This window comes from Astatotilapia calliptera, chromosome 2 (genome assembly GCF_900246225.1).
Source record: "Astatotilapia calliptera chromosome 2, fAstCal1.2, whole genome shotgun sequence".
NCBI lineage: Eukaryota > Metazoa > Chordata > Actinopteri > Cichliformes > Cichlidae > Astatotilapia > Astatotilapia calliptera.
Genome location: NC_039303.1, coordinates 19,225,862 through 19,249,906, shown reverse-complemented (window position 1 = coordinate 19,249,906; position 24,045 = coordinate 19,225,862). Strand labels below are relative to the sequence as shown.

General features: G+C 42.1%; 1 protein-coding gene across 9 annotated transcripts; it reads right to left on the bottom strand.

The window, feature by feature from the left end:
* Positions 1-4,947: 4,947 nt before the first annotated feature.
* Positions 4,948-23,978, bottom strand: LOC113033012 (centrosome and spindle pole associated protein 1-like). 9 transcript variants are annotated; one of them, XM_026186254.1, is made up of 29 exons: positions 23,589-23,978; positions 22,947-23,122; positions 22,675-22,774; positions 22,387-22,490; positions 20,863-20,931; positions 19,333-19,595; positions 19,141-19,232; positions 18,898-18,994; positions 18,729-18,786; positions 18,374-18,642; positions 17,105-17,220; positions 16,831-16,972; positions 16,489-16,600; positions 16,078-16,137; positions 15,324-15,471; positions 15,105-15,233; positions 14,759-14,871; positions 14,502-14,651; positions 13,264-13,407; positions 10,160-10,273; positions 9,562-9,628; positions 9,216-9,342; positions 6,872-7,011; positions 6,652-6,780; positions 6,509-6,549; positions 6,343-6,403; positions 5,817-5,926; positions 5,582-5,729; positions 4,948-5,290 (listed from the first exon to the last, which is right to left on the bottom strand). In XM_026186254.1, exons 2-29 carry the CDS (start codon positions 23,049-23,051, stop codon positions 5,133-5,135), a joined length of 3,366 nt encoding a protein of 1,121 aa, XP_026042039.1. In that variant the 5' UTR covers positions 23,052-23,122; positions 23,589-23,978; the 3' UTR covers positions 4,948-5,132. The 9 variants fall into 9 exon arrangements, with proteins under 9 accessions (XP_026042039.1, XP_026042066.1, XP_026042049.1 ...); XM_026186281.1 differs by having other exon boundaries at positions 16,099-16,137; XM_026186264.1 differs by having other exon boundaries at positions 22,947-23,086.
* Between the last annotated feature and the right edge of the window lie 67 nt (positions 23,979-24,045).

The following is a 24,045-nucleotide window of genomic DNA, read 5'->3' as shown; positions in this document are numbered from 1 at the left end:
CAAAACATGGTAAGGTTAAGCAGTAATCACACTACAGGCTGTATTTCCTCAAATGTTGCAGCCCTTTGCAGCTTTAAGCTCTCTTATCTTCCATTTTACATCCCTCGCTTCCTTTTTTATGGCCGCTGCTGTCCTCTGTGCAAAATAACAATATAGTAAAAAAAAAAAAATTTGGTTTGGACTCAGATAGCAGGAAAATAACCTGATTTTCATAGTCTGCTGCGCAACATGGTCGAAGCAAACCATCTTTTCTGTCAAAAATCCATAACTCTGCAGGATGTTCACTTCAACCAATCACAAAGCGAGAGTCTTGCCAGTGCTCCCCTCCATCTCCCCATGTCCCTCAACGATTTTTTTCCCCCCCTCCTGCAACACACAGACACACACACCCTGCCGAGCAAGAGACTCTAGGTTGGCAGATGAGTAGTGCTGTCATTTGTCAGCTACATCCCAGAGGTAACATAAGGGATAGGCCACACAAGTGTGTATCTGCACGGGCAAGTGTCTGCGTCTGTGTGTATGTCAGCTAAATTGGGCGTAGCGGTGATGTTGTAGGGAATGATCAAGTGATTGATCCAAAATTTAGTCCAATGCTTCCCGGCTTGAACTTTATGAGTGATGAGAGGGAGGAGGAGGCGGGGAAGAGGATGAAGAAGGAAGGAGTGGTGTAGAAAAAGGCAAACAAACAAAGAAGTGAGTTTTCCTCTAAGGCTGAAGGTGATACACCATGGGCAGAGTTCACAGTCTCAGTGTGCATACATTTAAATATGTTCTCATCTTTTTAATCATACTCGCTGCGCCCACTGAAATGAGCCCAGCCCGGCTCATGTGTGTGAATATGTTATTTCACAGTCTGAGATTTATTCTTGGGAGAGAGCCTCTTTAACTTACAGTACCATTAACTAGTCCAGTGTAATGCACTACTGCCATCCAGTGGTGGTGCAGTGGAGTCGCTCGCTTCCAGTAACAACTTTAAAAATACATCGAAAATCGTATGCAGAATCTTCAAAAAGCTTTTTTCCCCCCTCTTTGTGTTCAGCTTGAACTATGGCAGCCCTGTTCCCCGAAACACTCAGATATAGATGTGCAGAGATCATTTATATCATTCATATCCACACATGCACGCAGTCCCACTCAAACTGCATTGGGCAGTGCAGCCCTGATATCATCCATTACACAGTGATCTCCACTAATAGGGCACTCCAGTGGCAGGCTAATTCAAGAGACTGATTAGCATAAGTGAGCAATGGCTTTCATTAGCCTTATCAAGGATTCATAACACTGACCAAAATGAATGGGATCCTCGGCACGCTGTCCGAGGCGAGCACCGAAGTCATTTACTCAGGCGGCATTTTCTCTGCACTGCTACTGACACACACACAGAGCACACGTGTAGTGTGTTCGTTTTATTTTTTAAGGAAGTGGAGGCCACAGTTGCCCACTGGATTTGATGATAGTGAGACGAGTTGTTGTTGTTGCCCCGTTCTTGACTGTTTCCAGCTGCTCAGCAGTCCCGGGTCTACTTCTTCTGCATTTTTTTTATTTTTTATTTCATGATGGGTTTATTCTACCACGAAACCGTGCTGTCGTAACAGATGTAGTATGCTGTTTAGTCTTGCTGAAATATGTAAGCCCTCCCCTGAAAGAGAGATAATGTGGCTGGGAGCATATGTTGCCTAAAACCTGGATATACCTTTCAGTGCTGATGGAGGCTTTGCCAAAGTCAGAGATGCAGGCTTTTGGACTGAGCACTGACAATAAGTCAGATGGTGCATCTCCTCTTCGGTCTGTGGACACAGTGTCCATGTTTTTACAAACAATTTAAAATTTTGATTCATTTGACCACAGAACTGCTTACCACTTGTTCAGCTTCGTCACGTTCCTCTTCACTTTGTGGATGTCAGGAGGCGTTCCTGAGCTAATGCACTGATTTCCATGACAGTTCTGCAGCCCAAATGCTACGAACATCCAAATTGACTCATTTTTGGCCTTGTCCCTTGCACACAGAGATTCCTCCAGATTCTCAGAATGTTTTGATGATATCATGAACTGCAGATTGTGAAAACTTTAAAAACTTACATTGAGGAATATTATCCTAAAACTGTTCCACAATTTTTAAACTTTTTTTTTTTTTTTGCAGATTGGCAAACCTCTGCCTGTGTTTACTGCTGAGGAACTGGCATCAGACCAAGAGAGGTGTTAAAAATTATGCAACAGAACTGCTGCAGACAGCTTAGCAGTATGTGTCTTTAAATCCAAGATAACAAAAAGAGCACTGTAGGAACTGTGTGCACAGGCTCTCAGTAAGACTGGAAAACATCCTCTATGGGCTATTAATGACATTGGCCTGGAATGTAAACGTGTGAGAATGCTGACTGCATAAATGAACAGACCTATCAATATCACAGCTCTATCATATATTTACGTCTCTAACGTATTAATCCCTGATTTGCCACTCAGCATAGAGTGTGAATATAAAAGTGAAGGATTTCAGGAACTTAAGAAGTTAAGGCTTTTTTTTTTTTTTTTTAAATGATGCACATGCATTTCATTTTGTTATCAGTCTTAGGGGCAATTTTAAGGGGAAGATTTTTCTGTGAAGACGCGATCCAAATGATGGTTTTCTGCTGGACCTCGTCTGCTTAACGCACACCCGTGGATTCAGTTTGAAATCGGCTAAAATCAGACATTTTTAGATAGGCCATGTAACAAAACAACCGAGTATAGATTTTATAGACGCCATATTGGACATTAATCCCAGCTGTCTCCATGCCAACAGGGGAGCGAAGGCCTTCCCGCTCTCGTGGTTTGGGTTGGGCCACTAAGTTAAAGACCATAAAATGTGTTCGGAGCAATAAATTGTTTCAACCAAGTGAAAGGATTTTTGCCTGGACAATCAATTTTTGGATGAAGTTGCGAGTTGTGCTATGTTGCTGTGGCCTTCCTGAGTCAGTGTAATGCTGAGTGGGATGCAGTGTGTGTATGCATTTATATTGACACTGGGGTGTCTGGTTGAGTAATGGGGGCATAGCAGAGTTTAGATGGCTTCTATCCTCCTTCCTATCCAATCCTGGAAAGGGTCATCACTCATACAGAGTGAGGGGGAGGCGGTGTGAGCGGGTGACAGTGTTAGTCCAGGAAGGAAGGAGTAAAAAGGTGAGGACGTGTGCAGTGGCGAGAGAACGTGGCACACAAGAAAGACACTTGCTCTTGTTTGGGATTGTACAACCTTGAACCGCACAGCTACCAGCAGAACCAGTACAAAGCCAAAAACACACTCCGATCTCTGCAATCAGTGCAGAGATCTAGTCTCCCACCACACACAGCAGTAACACTGTGTTCATCCCCCACTGCCACTGAGTTTGGTGGACAAATAAACAGAAATTGTCTCTTTTGGGCAGTAATCCATGTCTTGGATTCACACCAGCACTTGGTTTGTGCTTTGTGTGTTGCTCTGCTACAAATTACGTCCTGGCAGATGAACGCCACATCCAGAACTTCAACGGTAAACAGCTCCGCTTTCATTTTGTCAGAAAATCAAACCCAGAAGACAAATGATAAACAAACAGCTACAGGCTGTGCAGCTTTTGTGCCGTTTTCTCTAGTTTTGGTCGGGGATACGATGTAGAGCACGGCTCTCGCGGGTCTATCGAGATAAAGAGAGAACATAATTCATTCATCCTGAGAGGTCACGATGTTTGTCAGCGTGAGTTCTCACCGAACAGAAGGCGGCAAACGATGTTCAAGTTAAGAGAAATCCTAGAGCTGCTTGAAAGACCGTGTGTAATAGAACAGCTTCGAGATGTTTCAGTGACGATTTCTGCGAGAGATTTGAACCTTTACTTTTTACGTCGCTGAGAGTCACAAATAATGACAGCTATGTTAGCAGTGTTTTCTGGGTAGTACAAAAAGAAAACATTTCAGCTCTGGAATAGCACATGTAGCAAAAATGCTAGTTCACAGCTGAAGTAGCTAACATTGATACCACTGACCAACACTTTAGGAACACTTTCATGGTCATTATAGCTCACGCTTCAGCAACACTGCAGTATGAAACAGCCATCATGAAATTTAACCTGGTCAGTGCTCACGTTATTTTTTTATTTTAGTTGGGACAGTGCATGTTAAAAAAAGAAATTACATGAATGTAAACATACAAGATTATAGCCAAAGGCTAATTACCATCTGTTGCCCAAAAAACATATTAAAAATGGACAAGTAATTCATAAAAAAGTTCATAATTTATACATAATATGTTAGCATTAGCCATGTAGCAATTAGCCACATTAGCCATCTGTTATCATTAAAAATATATCAACTAGCTGACTGCAGTTAGATCAAACATGAATAATTATTTCTTTATTAATTATTCATGTTTAATAATTAATTATTTGTTTAATAATTTATTAAACATGAATAAACATGAAAATATTTTTACTCTGACAATACAAGAAAATTATCTAAATTTGCAAAATAATCAAATTTTAATCTGAAAATTACTTATTTTGATCAAACTTATAACTCATGGGAAAATCTGTTTAAAATATATGTTAATCTTTTCAATATATGTCTCGGTTGCTATAACTTCTGTTGCTGCAGGATCAAATTCTTCTCTGTGGTACTGAAAATAGTATTGCATTTGAAATTCCAGTATCGTGACATTGCTGTCCTAATGACTTGATGCTACTTTGTGTGACTTGGCATATGTAATTCACATTTAAATGCAGCAGTGAAGTCTTAATTTTGCCATGCAATATGAATGAAAAGGGAGAAAATTGAACCTTTGAGTAATTGAGGGAAAATTGTTGACATGAACATAAATTACAGGCAAAGAGCAATTTGCTTTAGCGATGATATGTCTTGTAAAAGGAAGCAAACCAAAACACAGTACATAAAAGTAAAAAATAATTTATTTAAAAATAGATTCAATAAAACAATAATTTACATGTAAAAGACCACAAAGGTTCCCACACTGGATTACAACTGTGAGGTTTCAACAGAAGCAAAAAGAGAAACATCTTTTCCTTGACAGTAACTTACATTTATCTTTAATCAAAGCAATAAATTAAAACCAACTTTGAACTTATGCACTCAAAATCAAAAGGACCCTCCAAATCTTAGGAGACAAGGTGCTACGTTGCCAGCCGCTCCCTTCTGATCGCACGGTCTAAACACTTCAGCGTGTCTGATGTTTCTGGCCGTATCCAGCGATCGGTTTCTATAGACCCCTGACGATTATGAAGAGAAAACCGCGGAGGAGAGTCGTCGTCGTTAGACAGATCCAGCGGTGCTGAAGAAAAACAAGTGAACACAGAAAACACACATCTTCACTGCTACAATGCATGCTTTATATAAGAACAAATATTTGCTAAATATATATTGTTAGTTTGCAGGTTTACATGAACGATGCTGTACTTACTGAATCGAGCAAACTTCAAACCCATTAAAAATCCTAATGCAGAATTTTATAATGATCGATATATTAGACCCTGAGCTTCATAATCCTGAAGATGGTCTGAATGCTGGTCTGGGCTTTTATACAACGAGAAACATATTTACACAAAAAAATATGAAGTCGTACCAGCTGTGTTGCCACGACGACTGAGAGCCTGATGACCCGTCCTGTTCCGGTTTCCCCATTCCCCATCCTCATTCTGCCGCTGTCTGGTAACTGCGTGGCCGGAGTAATCATCATGATGACCAACAGGGTGGCCAGAAGCAGCTCGCTCCTGAAAAAAGGGAAGAAAAAAGTTAAAACTTCAGCAAATAAACTTCGTGTTTGACCAGGACTCGCGGATGGTTTTTAAGAAGAATACCTGTGGGCGCTGTGACTGTCTGGAAAGCCTCCTCCTCTCCCGGGCCGACAGCTGACGAGTCTTCTCGGGTTCTGGGGTTTGCAGCACTGACGAGCCATCGCCCAGAGGGTCTTAACACACACACAACCAAAGTCAGTCATTTCAAACATCGCTGCAACTTTTTATGTGATCCTCGTCACTTAAAGCATCCTCGACATTAAAAAGTTCCAGATGTCATTTTGCAGTATACAGTTTGGCCCCACTGAAATAAACTTTCTCAACTTGAAAAGTTAGATACATTCAGGTGTGCGTCATACTTCTCCAGCATGAGCTAAACAACACAAACAAACAAAGCAGGAGGTAAATTATGTTTGTGATCCAGAGAACAAGCGATGTCAGTACTGTAACAGCTCAAAGAATTCGGGATGGCTGTCTGCCATGAAGACTCGGGTCTTGTGAAGTCAGTGAAACGCCTGCAGCTCTATGACTCAAAAGGAGAATGTGGATTTCACCAGCAGTAAAATGCTTTTATTTCACCATGTCTTACCAATGAAAGCACTCTCTGACTCCAGCAGAGAACCTCTTGCAGATCCCCTGGTCTCGCTCCTCTGAAATACACACAGCTCTTTTCACAGTTCCACTCTAATAACTACAAGCTGGTGGATACGGTACAAATCACAGGATTTTTGTGCAGCTTAAACATTATTTCTCACCAGTAGATCATTTTGCTGTGGTGGGGACAGGTCGAAATAATCTGCAACACAAGTAGGATATTCTTTATTATCAACAATGGATGGCACTTTGGCTGTTGAAAAGTAATAACAGGGTAAAAAAAGTAATTGAAATATAGTCTGACCGTCCTGGACCGTAGACCTCTGGCTGCTCAACTGGTGATATGAATCCCTGTAGTCCCGCCTCCGTCTGCTGGTCCCACCTACTTCCTCTAGTTTAGGAACTTCACTGGAGCCCAACTTCGATTCTTCATCTACCACATTAGAAGTAAATGTAAACATATAATAGTGAAGTAATGTTGTTACTAATAGAGTACAGTCAACACTTTGAGATCACTGTGTTACCTCTGTACTTGAGCTGAAGGGAGTCGTGGATTCGTAACAAATTTCGTGGCTCTGTATATCTGGAGTTAGGCCTACGAACTGGAGCCTGGAGCCTCAGCCTGGCCATATCAAACACATCCACCACAGCACGCTCGCGATACCTGGAGGAATGGAAACAGGTGTACGCACAGAAATATCAGTTTCTATGGAAGAGCAGATCAGTCTTTTGTCTGAGTTTGGCTTGTTCTGCTAGACAATGCCAAGGATCAACGATGGTCAAAGCGATAAGCAGTAGGTCGCCAAGCTTTTTAGCTCATTTCCATGATTGAGTCATTCAGCTACATGTAGTCTGCCTCACTGTAATTTCATGTTGCATCTCCACATATACCAACACAAACATGTCTGGATCTTTATGCTCGTGTGTGCAGAGTGGCACACTGACTCATTATGATCAAATGAGAGACGAGATGGAGGTTATTTCTGACTGCTGGTTTGATTTTTAAATTCAATAAGTCTGCACTTGCACAGATGCTTGTTTATTTCATCTCCTCAACTCCCACCCACCCCACCGCCCACTTTTGTCAGTGGGAAACTGTTGTGTGTTCTACAATGAAGAATGAGAAGACGGACAGGTGAGACACTGTAAACATACAAAAAGACTGTACAAGCACAACTATACAAAGCATTAACAGCCACTTGCATCTCTTCAAGAGGTTGTTAACATAAATACCCAGGCAGCCAATCACATTAGAAAGGGAAGGAAAGGTGGTTTAGGTCACTTTGAACATTGAATAGCTGTTGGTGCCAGACAAACTGCTCTCAGTATTTCAGTAACTGCTCATCTGCTAGAATTTTCCCACACAAGCGGGAACTAATCAGCTAAGTAAAGACAAACGACAGTCCATCATTACTTTAAGAACTGAAGGTCAGTCGGTGCGGAAAATTTCTAAAACTTTGAATGTGTCCCCAAGTGCAGCCGCAAAAACCATCAAGCTCTACAATGAAACTGTCTCACATGAGGACGCCCCAGGAAAGGAAGACCAAGAGTCCCTCTGCTGCTGAGGATACATTCATCCGAGTCACCAGCCTCAGAAATCACAAGTTAACAGCAGCTCAGATTAGAGCCCAGATAAATGCCACACAGAGCTCCAGTAGCAGACACATCTCTACATCAGCTGTTCAGAGGAGCCTTTATGGTCAAATAGCTGCTAAGAAACAACAACTAAGGAAAAGTAACAAGCAGAAGAGATTTGTCTGGACCAAGACAAACACAAGGAGTGGACATTAGACCAGTGGACATCTGTGCTTTGGTCTGATGAGACAAAATTGAGATCTTTGGTTCCATCCGTCGTGTCTTTGTGCGACACAGAAAGGTGAACGTTGGTTTCTACATGCATGGTTCCCACTGTGAAGCATGGAGGAGGTGGTGATGGTGTGGGGGGGCTTTGCTGGTGACACTTTTGGGGATTTACTCAGAATTGAAGGCAGACTGAAGCAGCATGGCTACCACAACATCCAGTAGCAACATGCCATCCCATCAAGTTTGCATTTACTTGGACCATCATTTATTTTTCAACAGCACAATGACCCCAAACACACCTCCAGACTGTGTGACCGAGAAGGAGAGTGCTGGAGTGCTGGCGCCTGATGGCCTTGCGTCCACAGTCACCTGACCTAAACCCAGTGCAGATGGTTTGGGATGAGATGGAGCGCAGAGTGAAGGAAAAAGGACCAACAAGCGCTCAGCATCTATGGGAATTCCTTCAAGACTGTTGGAAAACCATTTCAGGCGACGACCTCATGAAGCTCATGGAGAGAATGCCAAGAGTGAGCAAAGCTGTAAGCAAAGCAAAGGGCGGCTGCTTTAAAGAATCTAAAATATCAAACATTTTTTGAGTTATTTCACAATTTTTTATTTACTACATAATTCCATGTGCTCATTCATAGCTTTGATGCCTTCAGTGAGAATCTGCAACATAAACAGTCATGAAAATAAAACCATTAAAAAAGAAGGTGTAACAAAACTTTTACTGGTATTGTAGCTCAATGTGAATGATAGTGTGTATTAAACACTCAGTTTCACTTGCTAACTTCACTCTTCTCCACATCTTTCTGAAGGACCAACAACAGCACAACTAAGAGCAATCTGTAACACAGTCTCCTGGTGACAACATGAAAGCAAAAGCCTGCAAAGCTGCTGTCGACAAACACAGAGAAGAACACTTTTGGTGGTTACAATATGAAATATCTAAGTATGCAATGTGCATTAACTGATGCACAGCTACATCCAATATGAAGTCCAGTAAATGTATATGCATCCATTAGTATGCCAAAGGTTACAGCATGAGTGATGAATGTGTTTTACCTGTTATTCAGAGGAGAGTCTAAATCCTCCCAATCCGCCTGCTGCAGGTCACCCTCCAGGCGTTTTTGTTCATTGCGGAGCTGCCGACGCAATGCTGACAGCTCACTGAACAGATCGCAACGGTCTCCTAAAACACACACAGTCTATAGCTGATACAGTGTTTTCAATATCATTACCCTTCTCAGCACCAACAAAACGTAAAGAAACACAGCCGAGTCGATGTGTAAGAAAGGACGGATCACTCTAAGTGTCAAAGAAAATGTAACACTGTTTATGGGAGACTGAGCCCAACACAAAGATCCTGCAGATATGATCAGAGGCGTCTATGTTTGCTCTCACACAGTACCTGCAGCTCGCAACTGGTTCCTACAAGCAGGGACGGGAGGGGACTGCAGACCGGACAGAGACCGCTCCTTAAAAACAAAAAGATTAATTCACAAAGGATTTTAGCAGAAAATATTCTATTACAGAGAAATAAATTAAACATTTTCTAACTTTTAAATAAACTGGACCAAGAAAAGTCTTAAAAACAGTGCAGCTATAGTAGCCTGTGTTTAAGCCTTTCAAATATTAAATACAAAACACTGCTGGTAACATTCTGTCATTGAGTCTTGACTTTAATGCCTTTCACATCATCATTCATCACAGTACAGATGTGATCTGTGCAAACACTTGTAGAAAAGACTTGTTGCAGGTAGTTAGCACCGGCTAACTGTGACCTGAGTAACTCTGAAAAGCTATGCATAAGAGACATGAAATAAATGTGTACATGTGCAACAGACTGAAACTTACACAGAAAGTGTTACTCAGTCTGGATGAGTAACATTAGCATAACAACTTTTACAAAAAACCTCTGGGTGCATTCAACCCTCAAACATGTTCACATAAGATAAACCAACCTCAAGATGCTGTCAGACTAATGGAAGTGAGTGTAAGAGACTTACAGACGATGGGACTGTAGAGTGTTGGCTGTCAGCAGTGGGAGGTCTGGGGGTATACTGGTGAAGGCCACGTTTCTTCTGCAGAGTGGGGATTGGAGGTGAGGGTTCCCTGTAGACCTGAAGACACACAGCTTGTGATTTACTACATAAAACTTTAAAATACTACAGTTAATATAAGCCAACTGATTATTTGAAACTTATTGTTCAGAATATTTGGAAGAAGGGTATAGCAGTGTAGCTACAAGAGAAGAAGTCCCTACAAATGGTGACTACCTTCATCTTGACCTAAGAACACGATTGAACACACACACACACACACACACACACACACACACACACACACACACACACACACACACACACACACACACACACACACCCCTTTGTGAATTAATCTGTGTGCTCTATTTAATCAAACATATTGATATAAAAACTGTTTCATTTTATTTTTTTCCACATCATCATGTTTATATTGCTCTGCTGTTAATAGTATTTTGGTGCTTTGAGAATATCTTTTTCAGAAACCATCATGCCAATAAAGCAGGACTGAAGTGATCTGAACTGAGTGAGAGTGTCCTGAGTGGAATCAGCGACGGCCATTTTCATCTTGAAAGCTAATCAAAGGAAAGAAATTAAAAGAAGCAGCTGTCGTTCAGGAGGTAGGTGGCCCAGTAACCACAGGGTTGACAGGCTTGTCCATCTGTCAGAGTGTCCTTGGACAAAACATTGAACCCCAACTAATTGCTCCCAGTGCTCACACCAGCACCATGCACGGTAGCTCAACTCCGCTGGTGTGGGAAGGGATAAACCAAATAGTGGCACTGTTTGGTCTTTGGATCAAAATAATGAAGGGGTGTCTTCAAATAATTCAAGTGAACACACAGACACATACAGTATTTGTATGTTGGTGGTCAGCAGTGTTGGGGAGTAACGGAATACATGTACCGCCGTTACGTATTTAAAATACAAAATATGAGTAACTGTATTCCGTTACAGTTACCGTTTAAAAAGGTGGTATTCAGAATACAGTTACTTTGTTGAAATAAATGGATTACACTGCGGTACTTTCCTGTTTCATTTTGTCGCGGGTCAGGACTGTTTGGGTTTTGTTTGACAGCTACGTTCTTTCGTTCCAGGCGGCAGCGTTACGGTTGCCATGGTTACAGGGTGACGCTCTCTCTCTCTGCGACAGTGTGTTTCCATACTGTACAGTAATGCCACTGTTTTGCACATGTCTCACTCTGTATATTTTATTTTATTTATTTTAAATATTCTACTTATTGTTTACTCTATTTAATTTGTAAAATATGTGTACACACACACACACACACACACACACACACACACACACGTAGAAAAATATTTAGTATACACATCCAGAAATACATATACTATTATATATAGTACATATATTTATTAGTTTCAGATGTAGCCATTCTTGTATTTTGCTTGTTTACATTATTGTATTTTGCACAACTCTGTTGCTTGTGAAGCTCGCACACAAGAATTTCACTCACATGTGCTGTACCAATGTACCTGCACATGTGATGTGACAATAAAAGTGATTTGATTTGATTTTGATTTGGGTGAGAGAGCGCCTTGTTGTTGTTGTTGTTGTTGTGCTAAGCTAACAGGCAGAATGCTACAAGCATAGCTCTAAAGAATGTAGCATCATGGGCAGTGTAGTCCGTGTTGCAGGGAGAATGGACTGCCATACACGTTATGAGTCTGTGAGCGCGAGGAGGGAGAAAAAGGGGAGTGGAAAGGTACGAGTTGTCATCGAGGAAAAACGGGAGCTGGAAGCATGTAAATATAATAATAACCACTGCAGCCAAGAAGAGTGCCTGACGAGCCCAGTTGTAAGTGAGCTATTAAGACTCGACTGTACACCGTGTTCGTGTTTTCCTCCGAAAACAATAAGTTCCGTTGGAGCAGCCTTTCAACGTCTCTCTCTGTCTCTCGCAAGAAAAGTTGACCCACACAACAAAGTAAAGCTATTTTTCGGCTACAAGCCGACAGGGACCCCGCCGTATTAGTCAGAGGTCCCTTTACTACAGTTCGGAGTCGCGGACCTTCAGTAATAGTAATAAATCACACAGCAATAGTACATTCACGTTGTTGTAAAAAGCATGATAATATATTAAGTAATCCAAAGTATTCAGAATACGTTACTGTCATTGAGTAACGTAACGGAATACGTTACAGAATACATTTTGGGGCATGTATTCTGTATTCTGTAATGGAATACATTTTAAAAGTAACCTTCCCAACACTGGTGGTCAGCTGGTCACTGGTTACAGTCTTTGTAGTTATGTGTGTCTTGAAATATGAAACATAAATACAACACCTGAGCAGACATTTGGTCACATGGAGGATGATGACTTTTATTCCTGAACATCAGATGTCTGCTTCGCATCTCATACTTCTGTTCCTTGTATAAACTGACTTTAACCCTGACAGTACTACAAATTGTGTTTCACAATAAGTGTAAACAGTTAACAAAAGTGAGCAATGGAGTTCATTTTGTTCATCTGGACTCGGGGAGATCCAACCTCGAGGATCGCGTCCCTCAAAACAAAGACCAGTATAGTAACTGGACTGGTATTTATCGTTCTGCTCAACTTAAACACTCAAAGCACTTTCTCAATCACCCAATCTATACGTGCCTGAGCACTTTCCAACACACACAAACACCTGAGATACTAACCCTGGGGTTCAAGTGCCAAAGCATTGAAAACCGAACAACTTCTGGCTGAGCAGAAGAGCTACCTCATCACGCCAGGACTCAGCCACCTATTTACCAGCTCATAGTGACTCCGTCTCTGTCCAGGTGTATAAGTTCATCACTGAAGCAGGATCACAGAGTCATGAAGACCATTTATGTGAAAAGGGAATGACCGTCTCTGACCCACCGAGGGGGCGAAAATGTATCTTTCACTATGTTACAATCCTGTGATTTCAGCCATTCCACAGCTTTCTGTGATCAGTACTCTTAGTGATTAATGATTGGGACAATTTGCTTTCTGGGATTTTGTTACCTGGATTATTAAGTAGGCATCAAGTCAAAAGATGGACAGCGTGACACAGCTGTACATCTGTGAACTGACCTCTTCCACCCGTGCCTGTCTCTCTATCTCATACTGTCTCCTCAGTATCGCACTCTCCTTCTCCTCTGCTTCCTTCTTTATCCTCTCAGCTTCCTTCTTCCTCTGTTCAGCCAGCTGAATCAGCTCCTCATTCTTGGCCTTTTGCTGAGAGAAAGAAAAAATATTAGAGGAAGTGCACAAGACAAAGATTTAGGGAAATGAGAAAGACTTGCAATGTGTTATAATTAGAGACCATCACAACATCCGCAATCCCCAGCAACATGATTTACAGTCCAACCTGTGTGCACTTGTTACTACATGCGTGTTCACTCTGTAGGGGTTGGCCAACGCCCATCTCTGGACTCAACCCTGATTTTAAATTCAGCTACACATCTGCACAGTTTCATGACTACATCTTGCACAGAAAAGATCGGTCGACAGACAGGCATAAAAACACCTGCCAAAGTACTCAAAGTGACTTTGGCTACGTTCACACTGCATGTCTTAATGCTCAAATCCAATTTTTTTTTTCTGCTTGTTCACACAACAAATAAAATGTGACAGCAAACGCGCTCTAGTGTGAACGGTTCACGGCCCTCAAAGCGGCCGCATGCGCAAAAGAAGACGTCACACACAACACGCTCTGTTTAGACTCAGAGCAAACAGTATTGTTTGACTGATGGCCCTTAATATAAAGACTTCGGACTTTACATTTCCCAATTTTGCTTTAAGTTATAAAGTTATTTTGTTATTTACATTTGGCCTAATAATGATCCTTATTGCTGTTTTAGAGAGGAGCGGTGCTTCAAAGGATAGTTGCAGATTTGTCAGAATCTGTAGATTATACAGTACAAATAAAATGTTCATGTTTCTCCAACGTTGTCTTCCCAACAGTTTCACTGGATGGCCAGGAAGCGTTCCCGATGTCTTCTCCGGCGCTGATAATTGGCGTCTGTCTTGTATCAGTGACGTAAAAGACGGATTTAATGCAACATGACCATTCAAACAGCAGATATGTATCGTCTTCAGTAACACATACAGAAGTGACCCAGATCGGTTTTGTGCCATTCACACTGTCATACCATGATCGGATATGGGTTGCATAGGGTCAGAAAAGTTGGATTTGATGCACTTTCGCCTGCAGTGTGAACGTAGCCTAAGTCAGAGATGAAGCCTTCGATTCGATTGAAACAAATTACCAATCGAGTCGAGTCGAATCAAATCGAAGCCTTTCTATCCGTCAGATTTTAGTTTCTCACCTCCATTTCCTTTCGTTTCTTCCTCTCTTGCTCCTCCTCGTACTCCCTCTGGATGCGAGCCCTCTGCTCTGCCAGCCTCTTCTCCTCCTTCTCTTCCTCCAGCCTGATTCGTTCTCTCTCCTCTGCCCTTTTATGCATTTTTTCCTCGATCTGCAAACAAATGCAGGCTGATAAAGAACTAAACCAGCGATTTTCAACAAGACAGCGTAGCATATAATACCGACAGGAGAAATGCCCCCAGCTGCGTAGCCTTTTACCTGCTGTTTGAGGTAAGCTTTGTACTTGTCCTGCTCCTGGAGCTGTTGCTCTGTGGGCTGGCTGGCAAATACTTTGCCTCTGGCAAACTGTGGGGTTTGTACATGGGTGAAACCTACAAAACATGAAACAGATCTTTCAAAATAAACGTATCAGTCTCAATGCTGTTGTTTCTGGATATTCTGATATGCTACTCAGTGGAGATGCCAGTTTCTGAACATTGAAGTAACAGCCAGTTTTAGCCTGTTTTCTTTGTGTTTTATGGCTGTGGTGTCACCAATAATCTGATAGCAAACAAAAGCTAAATAAAGCAAAGTCATATTTCTAGTGCTATGGATGCCACACTACCAGAAACCCTCTCATTGGGGTCCAGGTGCTCAGTCCGGCTGGCTGCCGCAGCAGCTGTGGCTCTCCTCTGCCGCTGCTCCGGGTTGCTGTACGCCTCCTTGTTCAGCTTGTGCATCTGACTGAGATCAGCTGCAGAGTCAGGCAGGCTAAGTTAGAACAGCTCCTCTGAATTCGTTACATGCTGCATACTATAAAAAGACGGTACAAAGCGGGACATACCAATGAGATTTCCAGTGCTGTCCCTCAGCGGCGCTCCTCCTCCACCTCTCCCCCAGGGCTGGTGGTTCTTCATGTCAGCCTCCAGCTGAGCCTCGTAACGCTCCCTGTCCTCCCTCTCCTGACGCCTCCGCTCCTGTTGCTCCTGGATCTAACAAACAGTATTTCTCGGTTTATTCAACACTCATCAAATGTCAGCGATCAACAACTATGTTCCCAAGACACTGTGAAATGTTCTATTTTCACCACAACTATCTGTCCAATTGATGAAAACAGTAAGCCTCAGTGATGAATGTTACCACCGTTTTCTCATTAAATGTGTCAAGATGCCTATTATATAAATTCAAAAACATTTAAAAAAACAAAACAAAAGTAAAACTGAATATCTTGTGTTGACTTCATTTGTTCCAGTTTTCACATTTCAGCTCAGTTTATCAGAAGCTTTCAAACATGAGCTGCAAATATGGAACCAAAAAAAGCAGAAGAATTAAGTTATTACTGCACCAGAACGACAAGGAACCAAAGCACAGCGACAAACTACCTGGAAAACATTTTAGGGAGTCTGCAGTGATCTTGTATGCTAAAGAGAAGACCAGGGGAAAATGCACGCTAAGCAGATGGAAAGAGGATTTTCACAATAAAAGGGGTCAGGGTGGGATTTGGTTATGAAGTAACTGAACAGAGGAGGATCTCAGAATTACTTCTACAGCCAACTCGACTAATACATGAGAAGGATTTTTGATTCCAGATAACTTACAGGGAACCTTATCCATTTTACCTTGCTGTAAAGCTCACCGTTTCCACTCCTGGAAGCTTCCTGTCAACACATCACACACTAGGATGCAGTGAAATTTCATTACCTTCAACTCTCTACCAATACTGTTTTCAGTCAAATAACAAAGGAGGAGCCCAGCAACATCATCACCACAAACGTCCGTGATGGCCAAATTTATTCACCTTTAAATATCAACGGTGCTGAATGCTTCTCTGGTGATTTAAAGCCCCCCCCCCCTTAATCATATAAATCAAATCCACATCCATCGACATTCTTCTGTGCTTATACTTTAACACTGTTGTTACTAGATTTGCTGTATCACGAGCACCAACAAAATTTAAGTTCTTTGGGTGGTGGCAGCACAAAGAAAAGGGTTCCTTTTATCTCACCTACCTGTTGTTTCAGAGCATCCCTGTAGCTCAAAATCCTTTCCCTGGCTGATCTGGATCTCTCTGAAGGGAACATGTAGGCATGCGATGGTTCAGTAGCCGTCTCGTTGCTGGGCCTGTTAGAGTAGTTGAGACCCGATGAGCACTTTGGTTGGTGTGTCTTACTACCATGTCTTACAGCAAACACAAACAGGAGTTAAAGCCACGTTCTTACCATTCTGTTGGAAACTATAATGAGTTTACTTGGCCTGGGCAGGATTCACTAACATGACTGTGTGCGTGCAGGTATAACAGATATAATTACTGCCATCTTGTCTTCTAGAAAACTGTAAGAGTAGATATTTACTGCATAGGAGGCTCAGGAAAGCTGCTGCCACTGTGCTGGCTCTGAGGGCTGTGGTTACCAAGCTGGCTGGGCACGGCTTCCCCTGGTGGGACATTCCAGTAGGGCGTGGGAAAGCCAGCACCAGGAGCAGGCATGTGCCCGTCTGAAAGAAAATCAATCACATAATAAACTAAAAGTAGAACACCTGTCTAATATACCAGTTATACTCAGATCAGGTTTTGTAATGTAGACCAGAAAGTGTTTTTACTCCCATGTAACAGAGACCCGGACTTACAGTAGGCCATGTTTGGATCAAGCATGCTTCTGTTGGCGTAGTGATGTGGCTCTACGTAGGGGCTTCTGTATGCATCACTCACTGAAGGAGGTGGGCGGGGATGAAACAGAGGATGTCTGGGGAGGAACCATTTCAAAACATGTGATTTGTAACTAAATAAATATTCAATCCTGAATGAATTTCTGGATTCAGCTGGGACTGTGACTAGTTAGTGTTTTTTTAAGTGTCTTTAAAGGGTTCATGAAGCCCTGCAACGGTTAATCATTCTAGTTTCTCTTTAAGGTCCTTTTCATTAACTGCAGCTAGGGCCGTGCAATATGACCAAAATCTCATATTTATCGTCCCGACAACGATATGTATCACAAAAATTTTATATTTTCTGTAAACTCTATGAATCTCAAGCAACTCGACTTGCAAAGTGTTTTCAGCTGGGCGTCGTGTACCTGGAGTTACATAAGATGAAATGGCCGCAGTTTTCTTTGTGACTATTTATTACAAGGCGTGCTGCGGGGAAAAGCCTGCTCTAAGGTTTTTGGGGGGGTTTTTTGGCCTCTCATCCGTAAACACTCTGCATACTATTTCACATGATTCTGTTTATTTTGAAAAATCTCAAATCTTCAACTTTATTGTGAAAGGTTTATGTGGAAAATAAACATGCGGATTGTGGAGCCACGCGATCGTTGTTGCTAACGACAACGCATAAAAACAGTCGCTTGTCCGTCTGTAGTGTGGTTACATTAAATATAAAAAAAGGGAGAACTTCAACAAATTCTACAGTGACCATCAAAATGATGGAAAGATTTGCCGTAAACGGTTTCTTTTGTGACACCACGAAACAAACGATAGCGTATAATATGAGACGATAGATGTTTTCATATCGTCATCCGATATACATCTTTATATTGAGCAACGTTAACTACAGTGTTTGTCAATTCTGCTGGATCCAGATTCTCAACACACAAACACGTACTGGACACTGATTCCCAAAACAAAACGCTGTATTATCATTACTGTTTGATCTCACTGACATGAGCCATTATATACTGTTTACTCTTCCACAGCTGCATTCAGTTCATTTAAACATGTCCTGCAGTATGACATCATTGCTATTATTAACTGATTTCGTTATGAAAACAATGCAGACATATTTGGCTCCACTGTCAAACTGTCAACCAACTTGCTGCTCAAGTGTTGCCTCCTGTCCTAATCTTAAGTGTTGCATTATGAAATCATTCAGACTGTAACTGATGTAAAGTTTCGTATTACTACCTAGGGATGTCCATGGACGTCACAGGGTTGGCAGGCTTGCTGTTGAGAGGCAGACCACTTCCACCTAAGCCCAGGGCAGAGCTATACTCTAGCAAAGGGGACGGGAAGGCCACGTGAGCCTGCCCGAGGGGAGGCATTTCCCTCTCTCTAGCACCAATCTTCTCGATGTCAGGTAGAGCGCTTGATGATGATCTATCACCTGTGGTTACAGGATCTGACACCTGGGCACCTTTTCTTCTGCTCAGTCCAAACTGTCTGATTCGGTCCGGCTGGATAAAGAAACAGCTGATAAATATCCTGCACAGTGTAAACATTCTCAGAGCAAAGGAGAGTGGCTTATGAGCTGTAAGCTGACCTGTTTCTCAGGGTCATTTATTCCTGTTGCTGCGACTTTCAACTCGAAATATTTTTCCCTGAAACAAAGACAAATTTGTATCCATTTCTGCAGCCACTGCAAGTCATAACTAAGTGCTAAGTGGTGAAATATTTAGGGCTTCTAGTAAGCACCATAAATAAAGACGCACCTCTTCTTGTTGCGGTGCTGCTCAGCTATCTGCTCCTGCAGCTCCTGTCGGTAGCGCTCCTTCCTCCTCTGCAAAGCCTCATGTGTATCAACTGTTCCTGAAAACACGGGACCGCATCTGAAACCTTGAATTCATTTTCCCAATTCTTTTCCACATTTAAAGGGTTCATAAGTTTGTAACTGTATGTTCAGCTGTTTTAACACAAATGATGTTTTTTGAGCTGCTCACGGGAAGTCTTTTTACCTATTAAAAGGCCAGTGGCAAACTCAGCATCTGCAGATTTGTTCCGCACTCTGGATGTCTGTCCATCTCTGGTAACACTAGCTGAATCTTCCCTAAACACACAAATAAAATGAGGGAGAAAGAAGTCACTATCTTTAACACTACTTTTATCATAAACACATAAATCAACACTACAAAAACAAAATCTTCTACCTGCCATCGGTCTTTGTAGGTCGTCTCTTCTCATAATTGCCATTAACTGCCATACGTCTTGTGCCTTCAATCAGCTCCACTTCATCTTTACACTCCTCTCCCTCTGACTCCTGGTCCGTTGGCCTCCCCAGCCTGTCTCGATGCCTGAAGAGCGCTGGCGACTGCCTCTCTTCATCCTCAGCTAGGCACAGAGGCCTGTGTAGCGTCCTGCTCTCCTCTGTTAGAGTGGCTACGTCCTTCTGTTTGAGCACAGACAGGCGTGGCTAGAGGACACACCATCATAACAAGGCAACATTGAAGAAATAAACAGAGATCACTAGAAAGAAAGAGGCTGCCTTTGTTCTGTCATCCATCCATCCACTTATCCTTTTCGGGGTCGTGGGGGGTGCTGGAGCCTATCCCAGCTATCATAAGGCACACCCAGGGTGCACCCTGGACAGGTCGCCAGTCTGTCGCAGGGCTAACACACAGAGACAGACAACCATGCGCACTCACATTCACACCTATGGGCAATTTAGATTAATCAATTAACCTAACCCAACAAACTGCATGTCTTTGGACAGTGGGAGGAAGCCGGAGTACCCGGGGAGAACCCACACAAACACGGGGAGAACATGCAAACTCCACACAAAAGGACGCCAGCCTGATGGTGAAATTGAACTCAGGGCCTTCTTGTGCGCGAACCACCGTGCTCGTTTTGTCATGTTAGATGAAATCAAGTACAGTAACAAAGCTACTGTCTGATCTGACATTAGATGTTACAGTCTTTCATTATCACATCAGAGTGGATTAATGGACTGTCAAGCTGTCACTACTGCATTTGTACGAGTATCACTTGGAGTAGTGCTGTTTCAAAGTTTACAGCTTTAAATTGCTTATAAAGTTAGATGAAAGCCTTTATTGTTGCAACAGTTTACTCGATGTGTTTAGCTTTCTACGTCAATCGCTGATCTATTGTTTTAGCTTAGTTTTTAACTTTAGTCTTTACTGACATTCACATGGTGTTTGTGCACATATTGAGGTGTCTCCATCTTTTATACACACACTGAAGCTCTGAGCCAACAGAGTTTTACGTAGGAAGGAAAATGTCTGTTTGAGGTGTGACTGTACCAGCGACAGATAGTGCCAGCAAGCAGACATTCTACTGCTGCATCCTGCATGTGAAAAAGGACAGCTTCAGCACTGCCACAACATGATCCTCCCAACAATCACATGTTGATTCATGCAGGACAATGGCTTATGTAACATCTGGTAACATCACAAGTAACCGCTCCACTAAGAGTCGCCCGGATTGAGAATCACTGATGAAAACATGTGTGGGCTCTTTCACAGTGCATCTTAACTGTGTTTATAGTCTTTTGTGTTTATAGTGTTTTGGTAAATAAAAGTGTTTTATTCCAAATGAACAAATGAGAAAATTCTTTTCAGCAGGACTGTTGTCATCTACCATCCACTTTAGCAGCCATTCTGTTCGGCCAAGCATCTAATCTTTAAATATATTAAAATCATAAAAGACATTAAGGCATTTACCTTGACAGGCCTCCTGTTATTGAACTGGAGTAATGGTCCTGCAGTCTCAACACGTTCAAACTGGTTTTTCTGTAACATAAAATAAAAGCAGAGATGAAACAGGTGGTGTAAACCTAATGAGCAGACTGTAGCTAGAATCTAAAAACTGGCTTTGATGCTAGAGCTGCGACCTCAGGTGTACAGATAGGTACGCAACAACGCTGATGTTTACAGTAGAGTGTGTAATATTTCATGTGTGTCACTGTATTACATGGAGAACAACTGAAACCTTTGTCTTATTTTTTACTTCATTAACACAGGATTAGCAACATAAACAGGCCGAGCACATGTTCAGTTGGGTTTCTATGTTTCTTATTCCTGACTGTCTTTCAATTGCCACACAGCTTTGTCATATTTGTGACACAGCATGACGAGCGCTTTATACAACATGCCTCATTCACCCAATGTGTCCAAGTGCTTTCTATCTAACATCACATTCACACTTTGGGGGTTCAGTGGAATTCAGTATTTTGCCAAAAGGAAGACATCGAATCACCAACCGTCCGATTAGAGGATCTGTCCTACCTCCCGAGCCACCGCCACGGAAATCTGTCTGCAATCTCTCTCAGAACTATGTCTAAAAAAAAATGTAGTTTATTGAACAGTTTCTCACCAATAAACTGCAAAGAAACAATGCTCCATTTTATTCTAAATCCTATACCCAGCAAACTTTTCCACGATGGAGAGAAAAACCCCACTCAGCACAGTCACACACATCTAAAGGTGTGACCTGGTCAGTTGGTGAAAATTGCCTCCTTACTGGAGATTTATACTTAAGCGGGAAATTCATGATATTGCTACGTTGTAACCGCAAAGCCAACTGAAACCCTACATTGTAACTAAAGTGCACCTCCTTGGAAATGTAACTACATGTCGAGGATCAATCTAAGGCCTCACAAATGTTAGCAAATTGCTAGAGGGGACTGATATAGGAATGGATGTGAGGATATCCACAAAGAAGTGGACAAACTCGAAAAAAAAGGAAAATGACAACGAGTTGGGACCCAGGTGGGGGGAAAGTCCCAGCATTTTATTTGTAGCTATCGGCTGGCATCATGTATAAAACACAATCACAATGTACTTAACCCATAATGCAGCACACACAAGCATAAATGCCAACAACAATTTCAGCCACTTACATCAGTAATATCTACAAAGATTCCCCACAGAAGTCTAACTCAGCCTCAGAGATGCTAGCAGCTCTCTTTAGGCTGTGATGATAGTGCTGGATGAATTGTGGCAAACTGTGATGTTTGGGTCTACTAAACCCCAACAATTTATAGAATGGAAGCAGTTTGATACCCGAAGAATTCTCAGAAAATGAAAAAGATATGTAATTTTTTTGTAAACCTGAGACAAGTGATAGCTAACTTGCAGCATAAAAGTATAAGTTTAGAATAAGGATCTGACACATATAGATTGAAAACTCAAACTTGCTACAGTGTCACACACACACACATAAACAGAGCAGTGTGTGACAGTCACCCGAGTCATGTAGCGCCTGTAGTCCATACGAAGCTCGTGCTGCAGCCTCTGTTTCTTCCTCTCGTACTCCACACCAAGGGGGAGACCCACACTGCAGCTCTCCTCTGAAAACACATCAACATTTCATAGAGACAGAAGGTAAACAGTGTTATCAGAATCAGAATCAGAATACTTTATTGATCCCTGGGGGAAATTATTTTTTGTTACAGTGCTCCATTTTAAACCAAAACAAATCTCAAGTGACAAGTGAAATACTTAAATAATATTTAACTTAAAGTATGAACTGACGTGACAAATTGTGGCCAGGATCTATACCTCTTCCCTGTGCTTTTGACTTAGGAGGGATGTTCTCCTTAGCAGTAGACCCGTAGCCTCGGTAGGGTTTTGCCTGTCAGTCAGAAGGAAAAGAAGATCCACATTACTTCTTAGTTACAGCATATAACGGCAAAGAGGGCGGCTAAAGTTTAACTTCAATAAACTTCTTATTTGGTCTAAAACGGTGTTGTTTTTCAGACGTTTATCAAAAGGTCTGCCTTGAAAATTATCTATTTCTAACCCACCTTCATTTCCATGTATGGGGGGTCTTGTTCTAAACAGGCTTTATCCTCTGCCACCCTCGCCTTGCGTTCCATGATGAAGTTCTCCAGCTCGTCGTCCATCTCCATCCGGCGAAGTTACACAACCGAGCTGGAAACAACAACTTAATCCTCCTTACAGTGAGCTTACAGAGAGCTCACTGCAGCGAGAACAAATGATAAAAATGTATGTTATACAGGGTTCAGTGCGTCACGGCCGTCACTGATATGAACTGCAGCACACACCGCTTCGCTTGCAAGTCGGTTCTATCACTTTAATTTACTGTTGTCAGGCAACCGGCGTCAAGTTCCAGGCACAGATAGCATTAACCCGCTTAACTGTATTAGCTTAGCAATTAGCAATATAATAATGCAATTAGTATGTAGCATGGAAAGTGCTCGTAACTGTAACGCCCAGAACGTGTTTGGTTCGTTTAAACCGACTTAAATTGCTATGGTTCGCTTGCTTATTAGCTTTGACTAATGGAAAGCAAAGTAAAGTTAGCAAAAACACCACAAAAGCACATGAAAGCTAATCTTAGCTAATGAGCACTTGGCTTCGAGCTGCTAGCGTTAACTTTCTACTGGAACTTTGTACTGTTGTTATTAGAATTAAGTCAAACCTACCATTAGGTGGTGTATGATTGCGAGGCAGTGTTCGTTAGCTTGAAAAGGATGGCGGTGTCTTGAGCGATTGTATATCGCAAACAAATAGCAGTACTTCCGGTCGCAGGTGTCGAAATAAAATACTGTGTAGGAATACTTTGTGATGTGTCAGCTATCAGAAACCATTCAAATTTGAAACTATGTTGATGTGTCCGTGTTAATAGGAACATATGTTTTTTATTTGGGAATTCATCAAATCAAGTTTTCTCTGTATCTCCATTATAAGCTAGTTACACAATCGTTCACATATCACAGGCTTTTCAATCTCATGTTCTCTAGCATATCGACACTATGGCTCTATCCCAATTCTGGGTCTTCAGCCTTAAAGGTCCACAAGGGCCGCGTACTCAAAGACCGCTAAGGCCGGAAAGTGCGAGGCTTGTGAAATGGGACGGTCTAGCCTCCGTCTCGCTGCCCA